The 20,936-nt window shown below is 46.0% G+C and overlaps 1 protein-coding gene across 3 annotated transcripts in view; it reads left to right on the forward strand.

Moving 5' to 3' along the window:
* Nucleotides 1–20,936, forward strand: part of LOC119168211 (uncharacterized) — a 500,388-nt gene that overhangs the window by 225,983 nt on the left and 253,469 nt on the right. For all 3 annotated transcript variants that reach the window (XM_075867474.1, XM_075867475.1, XM_075867476.1), the window contains one exon: nucleotides 9,124–9,410. In XM_075867474.1, the coding sequence (XP_075723589.1) occupies nucleotides 9,124–9,410 (287 nt within the window). The remainder of the gene's footprint in view (nucleotides 1–9,123; nucleotides 9,411–20,936) is intronic.

The raw sequence follows: 20,936 nt of genomic DNA on the forward strand, positions 1-20,936 counted from the left end.
GGAGCTCCGTGTACTAAAATAATATCATATACCAGAAAGTCCGCCACATCGGTTGCGCAACTCGTCGGAAGTGCTCGTGTGATAGCGTACCGTGTCGCATAGTCAGTGGCGACAGCGATCCATTTGTTGCCTGAGCTGGAGATCGGGAATGGGCCAAGCAGGTCGAGGCCAACTCGAAAAAAAGGTTCAAAGGGAATGTCGATCGGCTGAAGGAATCCAGCTGGTAGCGAAGATGGCTTTTTGCGGCGCTGGCAGGGTTCACAAGCGGCGACGTAGCGTCGAACAGAGCGGGCAAGACCAGGCCAAAAGAAACGACGACGTACACGGTCGTATGTGCGAGAGACGCCCAAGTGGCCCGCCAAAGGAGCGTCATGAAGTTGGTTGAGAACAGTCGCACGAAGATGTGCTGGTATGACGGGGAGCAAGTCATGGCCATATGGATCGAGGTTACGGCGATACAGGATGCCGTCTTTTACCAAGAACATTTGTAGAGATGCGTCGCGAGGCCTTGACTCAAGCTTGCTAATGATGGTTCGCAGTGATGCATCCAGGCGTTGTTCGTGGCCAAGGTTGAGTAGCTGCGTCACAGACAGAAGGTCTGGAAAGGTGTCAGTATGGGCAGCCTCTTCCACGGGGTAGCGTGATAAGCAATCAGCATCTTGGTGTGACCGCCCTGTTTTGTACGTTACGGTGAACGTGTATTCTTGTAATCGTAGGGACCAACGAGCGAGGCGTCCTGTGGGATCCTTGAGTGAGGCCAGCCAGCATAGCGCGTGATGGTCGGTAACTACCCGGAATGGACGCCCGTATAAGTATGGGCGAAACTTGGCGACTGCCCACACGAGAGCGAGACACTCACGTTCCGTGATTGAATAGTTGCGCTCGGCTGTAGATAGCAGGCGGCTTGCATATGCTATAACACGGTCATGTCCGCGTTGATGTTGCATTAGCATTGCTCCGATGCCATGCCCACTAGCGTCAGTGCGAACCTCGGTTGGAGCTGATGGATCGAAATGGGCTAAAATCGGCGGTGTTGTAAGGAGCGTCGTGAGCTGGGAAAAAGATGAAGCTTGATCAGCGCCCCAGAAAAACGGGGTGTCCTTCTTCAGGAGGTTTGTGAGTGGGCGTGCAATGATGGCGAAGTCCTTAATAATAAGACAGATAGGGAGGTTAACTAGACTACGTTTAGTTTGAAAAGGCCAACATTTACAATATTTCAGCCATGCTGAGCCACCATTATCCATCAGGAGCCGTTGCTTATTAAGTACTAGTTAACATGAGCCAGTACGAATGTGTGCACTCTGTGTGCAAGTAAATTCGGTGGTTGAAGTCATATGTGGCAGTATTGGGTCCCATAAGTCTGGGCCTTCAAAATTTATTTAGATTATTTGGTAGCAAATAAAGAATCCTCCTTTCATTGAATAGTAAATAGGAAATTCACGCCCTTTCATTGAACATGGGAAGAAGAGGCCTAGGTAGACAACTCCTCCAAGGCAAGGCAAAATAAACAAGTTACCACCGAAGCACTAAGTACCCAGACTCGACCATTTCAAACTCCGGTGGTTAACCACCGAAGCTGATACAAATGGTCACAGTGTTTATCACTTGGTTGATCCCGATGGTAAATAATGACACTGTGAACTATTGGGGACGTCCGTTAAGAAATATTAGTTGGTGTTCATCAACCGTGGATTCACTTATTGACTTTCAGTGGGCCTGTGATGAGTTTTGGGAGGTGCCCGATTTCTGGGGCACATACAACTTTCCCCGCTATCTACTACACTTGTTGCGTGCGAGCAACCCTACTCTCGTCATCTGCTGACCTAAAAGTCGGCAGATCAAATCCCGGCTTCGGTGGCCGCATCGTGGTGGAATGGAAATACTAGAGACCTGTGAATGTACTTAGGTACTCGTTCAGCAGCAACAGGTTGTTGAATTTCCCGGAGCCTTTCTGTACGGCGTCCTTCAGTATCATGCCATGGTTCTCGGATGTAAAACCCCAACAGTTATCATTATTGCACCGGTGGTTACTTGTGGGTCTTGCCCAATTTCTCTGACACACAGCCATTTATGATGACAATAGTTTGTCAGGTGTGTAGGACAGCAGGGAACATCGGGAACCCTCTTTCGTGTAGCCATGTTATGTTTCTCTTCAAAAGAAAGCCTGAGGCTAATAGAAAAAATACGCATAGGAGTAAAATATCTTCAGTGCACGTCTGGTGCTGGTGCGCATCTGTGCACCGGCCGATCCGCCGCCGTTGTCCAGTGAGAAAGGAATCCGTGTTCTCGTTTGTGTTGTTCGCTTTCTCGGAATCGCTCGCGTGCTCTGCCGAGGGTCTGCCGGGGGTTCAATCTCGCTGAGAGGATGCTCTTCTCCTGGTGGTCGTGCTCGCGTCTTGCCTGCGTGCGGCGCGTTTTTACTGTGGCGGAGCCAGCGCAGCCGTAACCACTTACGAGCCAACTTTTCGGTACTCTTCTTTTTCTTCCCTACGTTTTTTTTACTCCATTTTTGGTTCTATTTTGTCGGCAAAGTGGTAGGCTTTCTCTTCTTGAAGCACGCCGTGCCATGGCTGCACTCACGGGGAACCAGAACCTCCGGGAGTCGATTATGCGAGGCGACCTTATACGGTGCTTGAGTCACGTGACTTTGAAGTTGTAATGGGCTGTTGGGGGTTACGTTAACCGGGCTTGCGGGAAAGAGTGCAAAGACGCTCTCCACCGGAGAGAGAGAGAGGGCGGGGGGGCATCATTTCTGTACAGCTGTAAGGGAGTACAAAGGTTGGCGCCACTGCCTCGACAGAGCTTCTTTTCTGGGCCATGGGAGAGAAAAGGAGTCTCACGCGTATGTACATCAGCTTAGAGGGTAAGATGACGGCCCCCAGAGACCGCCTGTAGCAAAAACAGCTTTTGTTTGTTTGTTTGTTTTAATTTTGTTTTTTACAACGGTCCACTTGAGTTAGGTGCAACTGAATTGTAGTTTAGTATAGCCTTACTTGAAGGTGACTCAATGTTTCTTTTCTTTCTTTCTTTTTTTCTTTCTTTCTTTCTTTCTTTCTTTCTTTTTTTCGTTATGAGGGGGAAGGGGGAGTAGCTCATATCTAGAATAGTTCAGTCGCTAACGCAGCGGCCCCCCAGGGAGCGCTTGCTTGAAAGTCTTCTAGTAGAGTTGTACACCTGAGCAGTAGTTTAGTACAGCCAAACCTGCTGAAGATTCAACGGGACGAAAACCAGTGATGAGGTATGTGTAGTGATGAAGCGAAAATATTTTAGATGGCAAGCGCATGGCGTTGCTACTATGCGTCTGCCGCCAGCATCAGTTGTAAGGGAAGTTCACCTAGCTATGATGGCGATAGAGCCGCGTATCACGGGTGTTTTTTTTTTGTTTTAGAATCATGAAAAAGATGTGTACCAAGCGAACTACCAGCTCTTTTTACAACAGGGACGCCTACTCTGTGCCAGTTTTTTTTTTTTTTTTTGCGATGCTTGAGCTAAACACACTTCTGTCCCTTCCATGACTGAAAATCTAGCTTAGTGGTAGTTCTGAGGATTATCTCTGTGTTCTGGATAGAAATAATTTAGAGTTCATCAAAAAAAAAAGAAGTTCTTTGTGAAGTCTGGTGAGTTTAGAATGTTTTGGGAGTTGTCTATCAAAGTTGCTGCAACCTTAAAGAACATATGAGTGTTAGACGCCTTCGCGGCGCTGTGAAAAATTATGCATTGCACAAACTTTGCCTCGGGGTGTAAGGAAAGTTTGTGTGAGCCAATTCAATGTGAAAAAAAAGAGATGAAGAGAGAAACACGAACCTAATATTTCAGCAACATAAAGGTGCATGGCTTCCCCTATTTAGTTTGTTTGTTTTTCCTTAGATAGCCAACTCACGAGAAGGATTCACAAGTATGACCGGTATGATGTAAAACACAGTGCGGCTGGCGCAAGCATCCGCAGCTTCTCAACTTCCAAGTCCCCTGAATTCACTCATAGTAATGACGCAAACCACAATAACCATAGGGTACAAACACGTTAGAAGTTCGTAGTACGCAACACTCCAAGAACCAAAAGCCTTTTGCCGTTTAGTTCATTGGACTTTTCAAAGATGCACATGAATTCTCTTTAGAAATCACTATAATTTCTCCGGAGAGCTTTTCAACACAAAAGAGAGTTAGCATGTCTCTTCAAACAGTTATATACATGGCTAGTCAGTATTTACCAAGAAGGTTGATGCACACCTTTCTTTTAGTCTAATGGGATTGTGCCTGCGCTGTCGACACATTTTAGGCAGTCGTCTGTCGATGTTTTCCAAAATTCTTTCTGCCTGAAAGGGAAGCCTGTTACTGTGGACGTCTTGTATTTTAAAGTTTTTTGAGATGCCTGAAAACACTGAATGTTTTATGTTCTTTATCGCTGCTGAGAACTTGGTGTTGTGTATTGTTAGCTGGCCACACTGTATGACACATGAATGCACAAGGTGGTTTAGGGGTCCTCTTTCTCACTCATTTGATTTTGTCACCACGTTTGCTGAAGTTGCTGCGTTCATTAAAACAAGAAGGGGAAAAATCAAACTGATGATTGTCTGCCTGCAAGGTCATTCTTGCTGAAACGTTTGAATTGAATTTCTGAAATGTTTCTCTTAGTTTTGAACTCATGACAATCAAATTATGAGCGTAACTTCAATGATTGCACGTACCTTTTATCTTCAGCTGATGACGACCAAAACTTTTCCCATTTGAAACACCTCATAAAAGACACGAAATCACCCCTGAAGGCAATCCCCATCCCTATTGTGCCAATTACAAAAGCAGATCATCTTCTGCCAAAGCCACAAGACGCTCTCTAAATGTAACAATTACGCCAGATGGCTAACGGCAGACAGTGAACCAGAAGTACATCGTCTGCATGCTCAGCAATTTAAAAGAGAGCCGCGCAGTGGTTTCGCAATACCAGCTTCGGCAATTTTCGCAACTACGGTAAGGCTCAACACAGCCCGCTTATCTGTGAGAATCGCCCGTTTATTAAAGTGAAACAACCAACGTTTTCGCGCAACGGGAGGATCGCATAACTGTATATTTTACGTTTTTCATACAAGAGGTGTCGTCGTTGCAGGTTTCATAATAGGCCTAATGGAGATTAGGGAGAGCGGGAAAACGCGTTGTTTAGGGAGCAGTCGTACCGCGAAAGCTAAGGGTTCAGTGGGCAGAGAGGAGAGAGAGAGCGCCCTCGCGCGGCCGTGCCAGTAAACGCTAATCGGACGCTAACGAGCTATGTTTTCTCGTGGCGACTGCAGCTCCGACGCAATCGGCCCCTAATCGAATTTGGAGGCCCTTGTAGCAACCTCCTTCTCCTGCTCTCCCACATGCGCGCACTTCAGCCATTCACGTCCCCCCCAAATCGCTCCAGTCCGCTATGCCTATACTATCCCTCCATCGCTCGCGATTCCGGCGCCCCCTGGAGGCCTTGTCGTAACGACTGTTGTAATGCGGACCACTTCGCGGGACATCGGGACGCTGGGCGGCCTCTTTAAGTCGAGTGCAAACATGAGTACTTCTGTCAGCTGTTGGTATGCCTCGTGTAGCGTAGGGACGAAACACGGCACTTCACGTCCCAAGTTTTCTTGGAAGTACGTTCTAACACGAAGCACGATCTATAAAAAAAACGGAGGGAAAAGTTCCCATGAGCGAATTTTTTTTGGTTATTGAAATAAAAAGTAAACGAAAATTTTTCACCACTTTGTTTTTGCGACGGCCACGCCTGTTCACTTGCTTGTCCAAATAAAAACGAAGTTTGATTGATTTGTGGGGTTTAACGTCCCGAAACCACCATATGATTATGAGAGACGCCGTAGTGGAGGGCTCCGGAAATTTTGACCACCTGGGGTTCTTTAACGTGCACCCAAATCTGAGTACACGGGCCTACAACATTTCCGCCTCCATCGGAAATGCAGCCGCCACAGCCGGGAATCGAACCCGCGACCTGCGGGTCAGCAGCCGAGTACCTTAGCCACTAGACCACCGCGGCGGGGCATACAAACGAAGTTTAAGATAACAGATGCACATATATACAATCGAACATTTGGTGAGCACGAAAGTTTTCATTTCAACACGCTGACTGGTCTCGACGTATACCGGTTCGCCGTGGTGGTCTAGTGGTTGCGGTGCTCGGTTGTGGACACAAAATTCGCGGGTTCGGTCCAGGCAACGGAGCTCACATTTCGATGGAGTGAGATGATAAAGTTCTCGATACTGCCAGTGCGCGTTACACAACCCCAGGTCATCGACATTTCCGGAGCGCTTCACAACAGCGTTCTTCATAATCCCACCTAAGGAGTGAGTGGCCCATATAATCCCGAATAATATTCTTACCAACTAATCCTACGTAACCCCCCCCCTTTCTTTCTTTCTTTCTTTCTTTCTTTCTTTCTTTCTTTCTTTCTTTTTCGCTGAAGCCCAAGAAGGGAGTTCTCAAATGACTTCGTTCGTCAAGAGTGTTATGCCATCGGCTTGCGGTCATCTAAAAAAATCGCAGTACTTCTGTCGTAAACTAAAGCCGATCCTGCGACGTCCTTTTAACGTGTCCCGATTGCTTCGCCGCAACGCGCCATTTCATCCAAACTGCCCGGTGAAGCGGGTCAAGCGGATGCGCAAGCATAGCGCGTGTACCCCCAAAAACGTTGCTTACGCAAGCGGTCCATCACGCACTCAGCATCTTTACTTGCTCCTTTATTTATTCACTTCTTTCGAACGTTTATCGCACTCCCCTTGCTCGAGAGGCAAACGAGTGTTGTCTCCCGAAACGCCGTGTCAGGTACGTACCTAAAAGGCGTGTAGCAATTAAGTGCGAACTACCGTTGCCATTTTTTTCTTTTCCTCTATATTATTTTTTAGAGTGTTTGCGTAGAGCCGAGTGCTGTTGACTTTGTGTCACCGCTTGATGCCCCGGTGTCCGCTCTCTGCCTAAGTCGCTGGGAGTTCGTGCTTATTTATATCTCGCCGTGCACGTGATTGCTCTCACGTGGCTTGTTTTCTCCTCCCCCCTTTTTTTTCTTGCTTTTCTTCTTTCTGTCCGGCCTTCCACTCGTCACTCAACTTCCTTTCGTTCTTTTCTTTCTTTCAATTAACGCGTGACTTTGTTCAGTCTTTCTCTAGTTCTTGCTGTATGCATCGTTCTGGCCCAGGGTGCTCCGTCTTCATTAATGACCGAGGCGGGAGCGTTGTAACAACGCACGTCACTCAGGATAGTGATTACTTTTTTATACATATACTCTCGCGTTTTCCCTCATTCTATGATTCTTTCTCCTCACCGCTATGGGCTCGAAGCTTCGCCTTGATGGATGACCGGTCGCTCAGTCGGTCTTGCACCACGAGCGCGAACCGCGCGCGGCTCTCGACTGTGTACACGCGGTGTTGTCATGTTGACACGGGAGGGCGAGAGGTCATTCGTTGCTCGCAACGTCCGCATAACCACTCTGTTTTTGCGGAATAAGTTGATACAGCCGCCGCTGCGGGAGTTTCGAAGCGCTAAACATAGTTTCTGCATGCCGCACCCGAAGTGATTACTCTGTTACGCGGGATGTCCGAGCTCAGAGAAAGCGAGATAGGAAAAACAAAGCGAGCTGTCGGGCCCCGTATGTGACCGTACATACGTCGTTAGCGATCTCGCCACGAAAGGCCGCTAGTGGCCTTGCCGCTTGTTTTTAAATAAGAATAATGATTGCTGAGGGCTTTACGAGTCATAAGCATGATGTGGTTATGAGGAACACAGTAGCGGTGAATTCCGAATATTATTGGACGTCGTGGGGCTCTTTAACGGGTGCTTGAATCTGAGAACATGGGCGTTCTTTGCATTTCGTCCCCATGTCAGTGCGGTGACCCTGGCATGTGGAGTCGTGCACGTATGACGTTTTCAGGTGTTAGACGTCTACAAGTCTTCTGTCAGCTGAAAGTAGCGTAGCTGCATCTTCTATTCATTCTAGAGAGCGCTGGAAAGGGACTCATCCCAGAAAAAGTTGTGCTGATATTGATGCTGAACATACACTTCTGGATTTGCTTGCCTTTATTTTCCTTGGAAGAATTGAAGAATCAATGACGGTAACATCACAAAGCCCCTGGCAATACTTTTTTTTGCAAAGCTGTGATGATATCCTGCTTTATAGCGATTCTGTATACCAGTGTAATGTATAAACTTTCTTAATAATTGTTCTCCCTTAGTGTACTGCACCACCTATGCACATTTTTTTACTTTATTATTGTGGTTCTTGGGGTGTCATGATATATAATTAAATACCATGCCTACGCTTTTGCAGTGCTTCTTTTTACGTGGTGGTGTCTTCTACATTTTGCCTTGTAAGGGGTAGTTCATATGGGATACCTTCTACTTTATGTCCTCGCTATAGAAACAGATATCCTCACGGGGCCGCGACAGGAACGAAGAGAGCAGACGGTAGGTTTAAGATGAAACTGTTTATTAGGCCGAACGTGTGGCCGGTGGAAGAGAAGTCAGATTAAGTTGATGTACACTGGCACTGATATCGGTGAACAGAGCGTCAACCTTCGATCAATCGACAAGCAGTGAAGCGCGTCGCTATTTATACGTGAGCAGTCAAACATTCCACCCTTATCACTTGTCTTAGCGCGAGCTCTGGGATAATCTCGAGTGTTCGCGTCTTGCGCGCAGTCTTTACAGAGCGATTTACAATAATCGCGAACCTTCTCGAACAACGGGGTGCAGTTTGTGCTGAGGAAGTATGGAAGGAAAATAGGAGGAAAAGAATGGCAGGGAGGTTAACCAGCCTGTAGGCAGCCGGTTTGCTACCCTGCGCATGGTAGGGAGATGGGGGAGATGAAAGATAGAGAGGAGAGGGGGAAAGAGAGATAAACACAGCACATTAGGCAGCACACGCGCGCACACTCATAGTCCAGTCTTGTCTTTCGTGGTGTATGACATTGCTGTTACAGCCGCTTGTTCAAGTCCATGTCACGTAGGAATTTCAACAGAGGTTTTGTCGCCTACTGTTGCAATGAGAATAGTGTCCACAGACATTTGGCTTTGTGGACGAAAATCGAATGAAACAAAAGTGAAAGTAAGAAACGCGCGCGTTAAACTGGAGAATCGCCTTCTTATCCACCCAGGAGCTGGCCGCCCGCACGGGCTGCGCGGTTTCGGCCAGCGGGTCCGAGTCCGGCGTCTCGCCTTCGTCCAGCATGGGCGACGTGCCGCCGTTCGCTCCGGCGCCGTCGCCCGCTGGTTCGGCTCCACCGTGCTCCTCGTACCTGCTCCAGCAACTGGCCTCGAGCTGCTCCTTCCCGAACTCGCTGGACGGCGTCCAGAGCACGTGTCACAGCTCGCCCTGCGGTGGACCGGCGTCCTCGATGCAGCTGCGGTCGTCGCCTTCCGCCGCGGCTTCCTTCTTCGCCAGGTGAGTCGTCGCTTGTTTCATCGTGACGCACCCATGTAGGAACGTCGTTTTTTCAAGAGTGCAAAAGCAGTGAGTTGGTCTTGAACCAAAGGAAAAATGAGCTGATTTCTGTCTGCCTTGTTGGCGACACGGCTAAGCTCCTTGTCGGGGATGGGGTAAGGAAATAAACATATTAGTAAAAAGGTGAAGGAGACGGAGCACTCGCCGAACAGGACACGGACGGCGGGCCGATCGGCGAGAGCTACGCCGGCGTCTGAGATGGCGAATGACACAACCGTTCGGCACGGTATCTATCAAGCGAGTCCCTAGAAGGAGCACTTAGTACACCGGCGTAGTTTCTGCCTCAGAATGAGTCCGAGCTCGTCGTCCAGAACTGCGGCACGCGTGCCATTCATCTGAGCAAGAGAGTTGTGGTAAGTGGCGTGGCTATGTGCTAACCATGAGTGATTTTTCGCTTCCCAAATAAAACTGCGCACAATATCAGTTAACACTTCGTCGACTCCTCTTAAACTACATTATTTGGCCAAAAAAGTGACGTCAATGTCTTGACTGAGGATTGTCAAAGAGTTCACAAGATCACGGTATGGTGCAGAAACCAGTGACAGTATAGCATGTATGGATACATCGTAGTGCATTACGCAGGCTGCTTAGAAGCTTTAAAAACGTGCCACAATCGTATGCCATTGTCGCAGCAGTTTGGCCATCGGTGTCTGCTCCTCACGGGACGGCTTTATGCTCTCCTATAGTAGAGTACCTAGTACTCTAAAGCGATAAACACTCTTTCTAAACACATGTACACAGAGTGACCACCATTGTACGGGGAAAGCTTAATGCTTTACCATGGTAGAGAACGTATAGGGCTCTAAAGCGTATACAATTCATTCTAAACACGTCTCGACATTTTCCTCCATGCCACAGCTACCGCAGTGTAGACGCCTAACAGGTTTAAAGGTGGTTTTGCTTTGAGGCATGAATCAATTTTTTGCCACACTAATAAGCAGGACTAACCAAGCATCTTGATTTATACCAACAGCGATCCAAACTTCCTGTCAAACGTCTTATAGTTTGGTTAAGCACGAATGCAGGACATGATGCCTTGAACGATTTGTTGACAAGCTGACGCCGCAAGAAATTTAGCTGTGAAAAAGAAACCTAATAGATGTTTGCTATAGTGTTGAACGCCTCGTTTAGGCGATAACGGTCACTGAAATTTTCAGGACGTCATGCATCACATGCCTCCGAGATAACATTATAGTTGTCACTTCAATGATCGAATGGAACAGGACGTATATTTTGTCACACGGTTGCTGCAACCGACAACCTATTGGTGCTCATGACGAAACTATGAAATGCTCCGTGAGAAATTGCTTTCGGCGATAGTGGTCGTGTGGTCATTTTCAGCGCTGCCTTGATTATTCACACTCTTTACTTACATTGCATATTACTGCACCCGCAGCTCAATTTTGGCGTCCTAGTCACCATCACCGTAATGTCCTATATTCAGCAATACCTGCAATATCTAGCAATTTATCTGCAACTTTTATAAAAGCCTACAAGCCTTTAGGTTCGCTAATGGCAAAAGTTCGCGTCGTCACCTGAATTTCAGCTTCTAAACACCATGGCTTTCCGGCGTGCTTCAAAGAAGGCGTGCCGACGCCTTCTCTTCTGGAAGAAAACTAACACCTCTGAAACTTATCACCCCGGACAGCTGGTTGGCCCCCTGTTTACGAACAATTAGGCAGTTGTCGCGCCATAATTTCAGGCATCAACGCTCAGGTGAAGGAATAATAATTACATCCTGCAATTAAAGTGCTCGGAAATAGAAAAGATCACACCAGCGAGGTGACGACAAACTCTGGGGACGAATAAATGACGCGAAAAAACAAGCAGGCAAAGTAAAAAAAAAAGAGAGAGAGAGAGAGTAGGATGTCATTGCGCTACATCTCTGGGCCCTTCGTTCTCAACCCTTTCGCGCCTCGGAAACTTCCAAGTTTCGCCAATTTCGCGTCACCCTAATGAACCGTTCTGAATGCGCGTTGACGACCCGACTTGATACGGGGAACCGTACTTTTTTTTTTGTTTACGTACACGCCTGGCCTCTCCGCAACACGGGCACGCATTCGCGTGTTCGGGGTGGAGCCGCTGTGTGAAGGCAGGCCCAACTGAAACGACTCGGCGCCGGTCGGGGAGCCTGGTGCGGTATCTTGACGCCGACGGCGCCCGGCGTCTGCACCGGGGTGGGGAGCAGGCCTCTTAATGGGCACCTATTAGGCTGAACAGTGGCAGCAGCATCAAGTGCAGAGCTGCGCGCTGTTCGCTGCGATATTGTTGGTCATGTGATACCAAGAGGAATAAGAAAAGAGAGAAATGAAAGAAAGACGAAATCGCGGGAGTGATGCGCCCATGCGGGGAGCTGAGTGAGAGAAGCGTCGTGCAAAAACTCCCTCATCGGGGTCAGTCTGAGTGACGGCAGCGGACAGTTCAAATTTGCCAGAACTAGCCTTCACCACGTTGACTACGTCGATGAACACGTCGGCCATCGTTCAGCGAACACCTGTTTCTATTTATTGTGATGAAAAAAATAATATGGTAGACAGACAGACGGACAGATGCATAGATAGATAGATAGATAGATAGATAGATAGATAGATAGATAGATAGATAGATAGATAGATAGATAGATAGATAGATAGATAGATAGATAGATAGATAGATAGATAGATAGATAGATAGATAGATAGATAGATAGATAGATAGACGGATAGACGGATAGACGGATAGATAGATAGATAGATAGATAGATAGATTAGATAGATAGATAGATAGATAGATAGATAGATAGATAGATAGATAGATAGATAGATAGATAGATAGATAGATAGATAGATAGATAGATAGATAGATAGATAGATAGATAGATAGATAGATAGATAGATAGATAGATAGATAGATAGATAGATAGATAGATAGATTCATTCTTGCTATGCTGGAACGCAACTCTTCGTTTCGCAAGTACATATATGCGCTGTGAAACATTTTTCTCTCGGGGGGGGGGGGGGCAATTTAGTCCTAATTGCCCTACTTCACAATCGAATAATGTAAAGCAGGCGCATGCCTTTGTGGTAAAGAATTCACAATTACAAAGTTTTCCGAGGCGTAGGTAACTTAACTTTTCCTGCATTGCCGCTTCACGGACTAACAAAGAAGTTCTCTCCTTCTTGTCGTGTCACGGAAATGTCTCATCAGAGGTGACAAGGCCTGCCGGAAAACGAAGACAGACGACCGGAAGTTCGCCCCTCGGAGGCCTTCAACAAACTAGATGTAATGCCAAGTAGTAACGATGAAGCCTAACGAGAACCAATAAGAGAGCACATGTGCGGGACGCGCTTCCCTCTGTCGTAGTTTCCACGTCGCCAAGTGAGTACCGCAATGGAATTCCATAATTTCGTTCACCAACTTCCAACTTTGCTCGCGTCTTCACACGAATAACATGGATCGCGCTATAGAAATTAGAGGAATAACCATTACTATAAGAATATCACGTGGAATGTACCGTGAAATAAATAGGAGTGTGCTTTTTGAACAAGCTCGCAGAAGCTGACATTAACGGTTGATTGCAGAACGTACACACTTACTTTTATTTCGTGCTTTATCAAGGATATGAATGTGCGATGCTCACTTTATATGTTCAACTGGATTTATTACATATAACTGATCACAAGCATGGGTAGCTGATATCTTAGTAGATAAGTATTAGGAGTATTAAATACGCTTTAATGTACCCAAAATAGTAATGATTCGCGCTGCACTTCAATATGCTCAATTCATGGGCCAATCCTACAGATTCGATGATCCATTGTGAACACGACGAGATGATGCGTTATCAGTGGTAGCGACAATGAAAGAAAATAGTCCGTCTCGCAGACGAAACTGTTTAGGTTCCGCAACTTATATGTTTTAACCCCGGCGACCGAACAACAAAATCATCGTTCCTGCAAGGCATACCGTAAACAGACTGCAGTGGTTCTAAATTAACGGTCGATCTACTGAATCTCTCGTTATTTAACGAAAGAAATCAATGTTGCACCGCTTTCACAGCGGGAAGCACTGCGTACACACGCATGGTTGGACACGTGTTCAAGCCGGGGACGCTAGAGGGCGCTTAAGGTTTCTCCCGTTCAGCCCGCGTTTACAAAACCAATAAAGCGTCGCGACAACAAAGTTTGCTCGCGGCTTTTCAAAATCCTCCTTGTCTATTCTACTGTTCTTTCAATCGCTCCCAATTTCCCTACAACCACTATCCCGAAACTTTGTCATATTTCCCTTATTTTCTCCCGCGTTCCTATAACGTCCCCAAAAGCGTTCCGCGCTCCTCGCATTCCCCTGTTTGCTCCTTTCTTTTGGTACTCGTTCCCTATCATGCTTAATGCGTAACTTTGCTTCCTGGTCCGCTTTAGGGAAGAAAAATGAGGGAATGGGAGAGGGGAGAGAAGGGGCTCAGTTGGAGAGAAACCGCCTCAACGCGACCTCCGTGATTTTCAGGCAACCACCACGCACTCGGCGCGAGAAATAATTGTCTCGGCCCGATTTAATTATTCTCGTGGGAGCGACATACAACTGACGGCACGAGGAACGCGAGCCGCCTGGAGCTCTCACCATACATCACGTGTGTGTGTGTGTGTGTGTGTGTGTGTGTGTGTGTGTGTGTGTGTGTGTGTGTGTGTGTGTGTGTGTGTGTGTGTGTGTGTGTGTGTGCATGCGTACGTGCACTGTGAGTTCCAAGCTATCCAGTTATCCAGGTATCCCCTTACGGCGCGAATTACGGTGCACTGTCTCAAAATGTGAAATTCATGTAACATATTTCCAAAACACCCAGTACTACATCCGAAGAAAGAAAATGAAGCAACACCTTGCTTTGCGTGACTTACCGTAACTAATAATGATTAGCAAGTAATGAAATATTTCATTCTACAATCAGTCAGGTTCGATTCCTTCATGCAAATAATTAAATATTAGGCTCAAGATGTGCTCGCAGTTTGTTCGTTGCTCGCAATCGTTTCAAACAAAAAAAATTCCTGGTGGATCAAACAAAGTTCACTATCTATCTATCTATCTATCTATCTATCTATCTATCTATCTATCTATCTATCTATCTATCTATCTATCTATCTATCTATCTATCTATCTATCTATCTATCTATCTATCTATCTATCTATCTATCTATCTATCTATCTATCTATCTATCTATCTATCTATCTATCTATCTATCTATCTATCTATCTATCTATCTATCTATCTATCTATCTATCTATCTATCTATCTATCTATCTATCTATCTATCTAGTAATGTCTCATGTTCCTCTTTTGGGAGCGACGTTCTGCAGAACTGTTGTATACTTTGGTTAATTGGTGTCGACACAAAATGTCGGTGTTTTAAGAGAGGTAGCAGTTCGTTCGAGGTTAGTGAAAAATCGTAGTTCAGCTCCTCGATCGTATGTACCACAAAAATTCTACAGGTCCTTCTACCCACATCAATTCCACTAAACACAAAGGATCAGGGTGTAGGCCGATGGTGACAAAACTACTATACAACGAGCTCAAGCAGGGAAATACAAATAAAATGCCACCAGCTGCACTGTTTAATCAGTCTTCGCGATGCTTTGTTGGGTTTTCATTTTCTTTTGTACTTTGAGAAAGCTCTTCACTGCGACCTATCCGCTATCTAGCTCGAAACGTTATACCAAACAGCTTTGGAACCGGTACTTCACCGGCTGCAATAGAAGAATAAATCATATCAGTCCTCCAGAGCTAGTATAACAGAAATAAGCAAACGAAAATCTGAGGAGAATAGATGAAGACACGTTTGGTAAGCGCCCACTTAAAATGTCAAACCGACCCATATAGTGCAATTAAAAATATTTAGCAAACGTCTCTTCAAGCAGTACATTACTCTTTGGAGGTACGTAATGAAAAGAAAACAAAAAATCTCTTTAAAGATTTTTCTGTAGCAGAAACGAAAGGAAATTACTAGAAAATTCGGGCAATGCGAAATGAAGAAAAAAAAGCGACGAAACAAACGCACATACACAAGCGAGCAGAGCGAATGAAAGAAAAGGTTTGGGATGTGCGAAACGAAACTGCGGAAATAGCTTCGCCATACCCGCACCAGAACACCGTTTGCACAACACACGCTGTTTTTTCTTTTTTTTTTCATTCCCTTCAAAGAACAAATAATAAAGAAAGCAACGCGTAGATAAAAAGAGAGTGATAAGCAAAAGTAGGCAGGTGGCAGGAACGGGTCGAAGAAGCATCGTTCGGAAGCGTCAATGGCCGTTGGAGCTGCCATCTAGAACTGGCGCATAAACATTCGCGCCGGCACGCATTCCACCATGTACCACCTTCCTTCACGGCCCGGCTAACGAATGCTGCTCCCTAGAACGAAGAGGGGGGAGGCGGAGGGTAAAAGTAGATATCATCAGAGGGCCTCCCAGATGAGGGCCTCCTACTATATATTTCGTGGCAGCCAGCAGCCCCATCCCGTGCTTTACACGCATTGCGTTTTTCGCCTTACTTCGCGCCATCCGTAACTGCGTAAAAGGGGAGAAAAAGAAAAGTACTTCCGCTTTGCGCATTTGCCCTCTCAACGACCTTTTCTTACTTTTTCTTTTTGGCGGCCAGTTCTTTGGATGTTATGCAAAACCACCGCCTGCTGCAGCTTCGGGCTTGGACAAAGCAAATGGAGAAACTAAAGGTAAAAAAAAAAACGAAGATATTTTAGGAGAGGGGTTGTCCTGTTCGCCTTGTATCTTTGCTTTCTTTTATTTTGTTCTTGTTTGCGTGTCCGTCGTGCAGTATGGGGCCATTACACGAGATGGTTATTCTGCACGAAGCCGGACGGTACAGCGACCACACGGCAGCTTACAGTATTTTGTGTCTTTTTTTTTGTCTGCTTGGAAGAGAAAAAGGTAGAAAGGGATGTTAATTTTCGGCGCCATCTATCGCCTATTCGAAGCGTTGGGGTGCACACGTTGGACCTGACGTTAAAAGGTGTGCAGTGCTTTTAGAAGGAGCATGTGCTCAAGCATTAAAAATGAGTACCTTTCGCGATCTCTAAGGAAAGTACTGGCGAAAGCTTACGTCCTCACGTTTGGGGCGCAGATGTTTTGTGTCATTTTCAACGCGACTTGAGCTTGGTGCTGCCGCATCTTTGCCCGTGGCAAAGCAGCAATCGTTCGATGTGCATCGTAAGAATTTTGTTTATGTTTTTGAGGACCACTCGTCTTAACGAAACTTTATGAATGACTCTTACGTATATATATCTGCTTTTACTGTGCATAATATTTGTGTACACAGGGGAGGGAGGGCAAGAAACGGAAAAACAGGGAGGTTTGCCAGTTCACAGACTGGTTGGCTACCCTGTGCCGGAGAAATGGATAAGAAATAAAAGAATATAGAAGAGAGAAGTTACAAAAAAGAGGGATGGGAGCAAACAATAGTACGTTAGACGACACTGCTTAAAGTCTGTCTGTTAGATTAGTTGTCCGTAAAAAACGGAACACCCTCAAAGCATTCCATGCTGAGGATGGTTTCACCTAGTGCCCTACGACTTAGCCCTCCGACGATGGGCGAATGTGAAGTCTACCGAACACTCTTGACAGTATTTCCCTTGCTGCATTTAAGCCAGGGTACTCACACAGAAAATGGTTGATCGCCTCCTCGCAACTGGAATTATCAAATGACGGGTCGTCCCTATTTGAAGCGAGTAAGCATTCGTGAAGGTCACCCCGAGCGACAGGCGGCACAGGAACGTCTCGCTAAAATCTAGTTATTCTCGTTGGAAGATTGGGCTGTAGATTCGGGTCCAACTTGTGAAGACGTGCCTTTGTAAATTTCGTCGAGTTCCACTGTACGAGTGTCAATTCACGTGCAAGTGAATGAAGGCTCGTGCGTCTTCCGTTCTTGATAACGGTGTTGCTACACAATGGAGAACGGCATGAGCAGAGCTTTATCTACACTGTCGTTTTCATAGATACCGCAAAGGCCAGGTATTCACGGACAGACTACGTTGAGAAGCTTTTCTACAGAGCGGTGATAAACAAATCTTATATCACCGACTAACTGTTCATTCGGTTCATGACGATGCGGTGACATAATGCACTGGAGGGCTGATCTGGAGTCGAAGACTGACCATGTCGGTGGCAGTTCTTCATCTACGAACTTCAGAGTAGCACGCCTCGCTGCGGTGGTCCAGTGGTTTTGGCACTCGATCGCTAACCCGAAGGTCGCGGGATAAAATCCCGGCTACGGCGGTTGCATTTTTGATGGAGGTGAAAATGTTGGAGGCACATGTGCTTAGATTACGGTTAAAAACCACAGGTGGTCGAAATTTCCGGAGCCCCCTACTACGGCGCCTCCTATAATTATATGATGGGTTTGGGAGGTTCATCATCATCATCATCATCATCAGCAGCAGCAGCAGCAGCAGCCGCCTGAGTACGTCCTCTGCAGGACGAAGGCCTCTCTCATGATCCGCCAGTAAACCCTATTTGGGACGTTAAACTCCAGAAATTATTATTATCTCTAGAGCAGCACGGATAGCGGTGAGTTCTGCGGCCGTCGGTGATGTCAAACGCGATGTTTTGAATTTTATGGTTACGATTCGTGTGCAGATGTGATTATTGTATGTATGTTACAGTCATCACCCAACACCTAAAATTTCAAACAGAAAGATGAGCCAGGCTAACATCTTCAAAAAATATTGAAACTTTCTCTCGCTATATATGCTCTGAACTCCGCTACACTTTTAATTCATGTTTGTTTCACTTCCAGTTCACTAAATTTGCATTAATTCAGTTTCACCTCTAATTCACCATTGTTCATAATAATTAACGTTTAGTTACTTTAGCATTAACATTATACTCCACATGTAATTTCCCGTCAATTCAATGCCGATTCTAACTCATTAATTTTTATTTACGCTTCACATACATCATGAACTGCATGCACACAGCAGCCCAGCTTCCAAAGTGCTGCAAGATGGCAAGTTGGGCCAGTTGGATTACGTTCACAATTGAAAAAATTTGTTGAAGCTCACTTGTCAGCCTCTTGTGTCCGTCCGTTTTTTTAGTGCGCTTCAACAAAATTCCAAAGTGCTGCGCAGCTATTGCCATCAAGGCGCTGGAAGAAGAAGATAATAGAGACTACTTCTCAGCGTGAGCGCGCGCTCAATATTCAAGCAGAGATACAAGCACAAGCATCCCAAACAGAGATACATGCGCAAAAGAGCCATACATGAAGTTTCGTAAAACAAGCGGTCCTCAAGAACGCTAACCGAGTTTTCGTGTTGCACATCGGACATAAATGTTCTTAATTTTGCTTGCGTTACGCTCAGTTACGACGACAGCATACGATCAAAACATTTGACAGCCCCTCCCCCTAAAGTCCTTCGCACCTAAAAACTTTATATTGTATCTTTGTTCGTGAAAGCATGCACATTCCAGCCAATTCTAACGCTCCACATATCATTAACAGCCACGCTATTCCAGTGGTAGAGAAACATTCAGAATTTGCGTGCCTGATTTCTATAGCCCACGTTTTAATATGCACGTTGTCTACGCAAATGATGTTATTTCCTTACGCAAACTCATCGGAACTTCATCGCTTTCTTCCGAGATTGAGCGGTCCGTGGAAATTCTGAAGTTGACTTAACAACTTTTCGGACTGAAATGAGGAGACGAATATTAACGACGAGTAAACTGTGTGTACAACTTTTTTATGTGTTTGTGAAACAAGGAGCGTTCTTGCGTGTGGCGTACGTCGTGCCTCCTTTATTAACCTGCTTCCTCTTGTAATGGTAATGAACACCAATCAGCGTATGAGAGATCAGAAATTTCCCAATTTCAACAAGTTTCGGAAATGAGGAAACCCCATCTGTTCACCGCGTCATAATTGACACGTAGCGCAGTTCTTAAAGACGACAGGAAAACTTTGAAAACATCTTCCGGGGTGGCGTCTGCGCTTTTCGAAACGAGCCGGATTTCAGCTCCGGTTTCGCGACTAATGTTTCGTAACGCCTCGAGGGCATGTCGGCCGAGTTTCTCATTCAACGTCGAGCGCCGTCCCATTGGACACGCTCAAATTAGCGTTTTCTTAAAACCAACTGTTTTGTTTACTTTTTTTTAAATATTTCTTTACGGAGTCGAACTTTCTCGTGAAAAGGGATCGCTGAAATCGAATGCCAGCCGACCCGAAATTTGAGACGTCTCGGCAATTTTTTTTTTTAATTCTAGCACATCGTTAATGCTAAACACGTCCGCCTTTGTCGCAAGTGGGGAGCTTTCTTTCATAAAAGCACCCACGGGCGGTCTTCATTTTACATCCGGGTCGCCAAACAGCGCCGCCTGTCGGTGCGTACAGGAAAGCGTGTCACCAGATCCACCTTTTGTCCGGCATGTTGCCACGCAGCGCAACTGGGCACTCGCATTTATGCGTAGGAGGCAACGTAGCGCAGAAGCTGTCTTATTTACGAAAGACGGTCACAGAAAGAAATAAAAACTTGTTTCTTCAAAGTGAGTTCCCTATAAGAGAAATTGAGGGAGTGCCGAAACGGAGAAGGCATAAGAAATACCAGTATTTAACCACCTGGGGCAGAAAAGAGAGAAAAGGAGAGAAAAGCATATAAACAATAGACCAGACGTAATGAAGCCAATCACATTGAGAGTTCGGTTGGTGACACTCCGGGTGATTGAGTGATGTGGGTGGGGGAGAAAAATAAGGAATACAGAAGAGGAAAGATAGCCTCTCCACTTTGTAAATCTACAAGAACACTTAGCCGTATTTATCAGAAAAAAAAGCGCCAAGCTTTTTTGAGTTATCGCTTTAAATAAAACTTCGTTGCTGATGAAAATATCAAGGCTCGTCTGGCAACTGAAATAGGCACCAGCGAAATTTCGCGTGGTCGCGATGACTGCTCAGTTACCAAGTTTGTTGGCGCATTGATTTAGAAGATTTAACTTTCCCAAACAGACACTGGTTACACTGGTTACGAAAGACGTCGCAATAGAGGGCTCGGAATAATTTTGACCTTCCAGCTTCTTTCAATGTGATCTTGCCAACCTAGCAAGGACATGGTTTCGCGTTAACAAAATAGATATACAGATGACCGAAAGGTAATGACACCGAAGCTGGCTAGCAATTGCCATGGACTAGAGCACAGCACCTAGCTTGCTGATTAGAAAGTGGATCCCAGTAAGACAGTACGAAGTTAAGGAGGAGATGGAATCTCGAAGACATTAAGAGAAAAGTGTGCCCATCTCCACTTCGTCCACACTGTCGAGATAGTGGAGCTGATATCCCGCTTTATCAGACTCACCCTCACCCATATCTGTGCACCTGTCAGTAGTTCACCGATTCCACCGAGTCTCGACACTCTACCTCATAGCTTTCCGGTCATTGGTTAAACGTTTCCACCGAGCACCTACACTCCCCCTTTTAACGCTCTTCTCACTGGTTCACTATTTCTTTCC

This window comes from Rhipicephalus microplus, chromosome 6 (assembly GCF_043290135.1).
Source record: "Rhipicephalus microplus isolate Deutch F79 chromosome 6, USDA_Rmic, whole genome shotgun sequence".
Classification (NCBI taxonomy): Eukaryota; Metazoa; Arthropoda; class Arachnida; order Ixodida; family Ixodidae; genus Rhipicephalus; species Rhipicephalus microplus.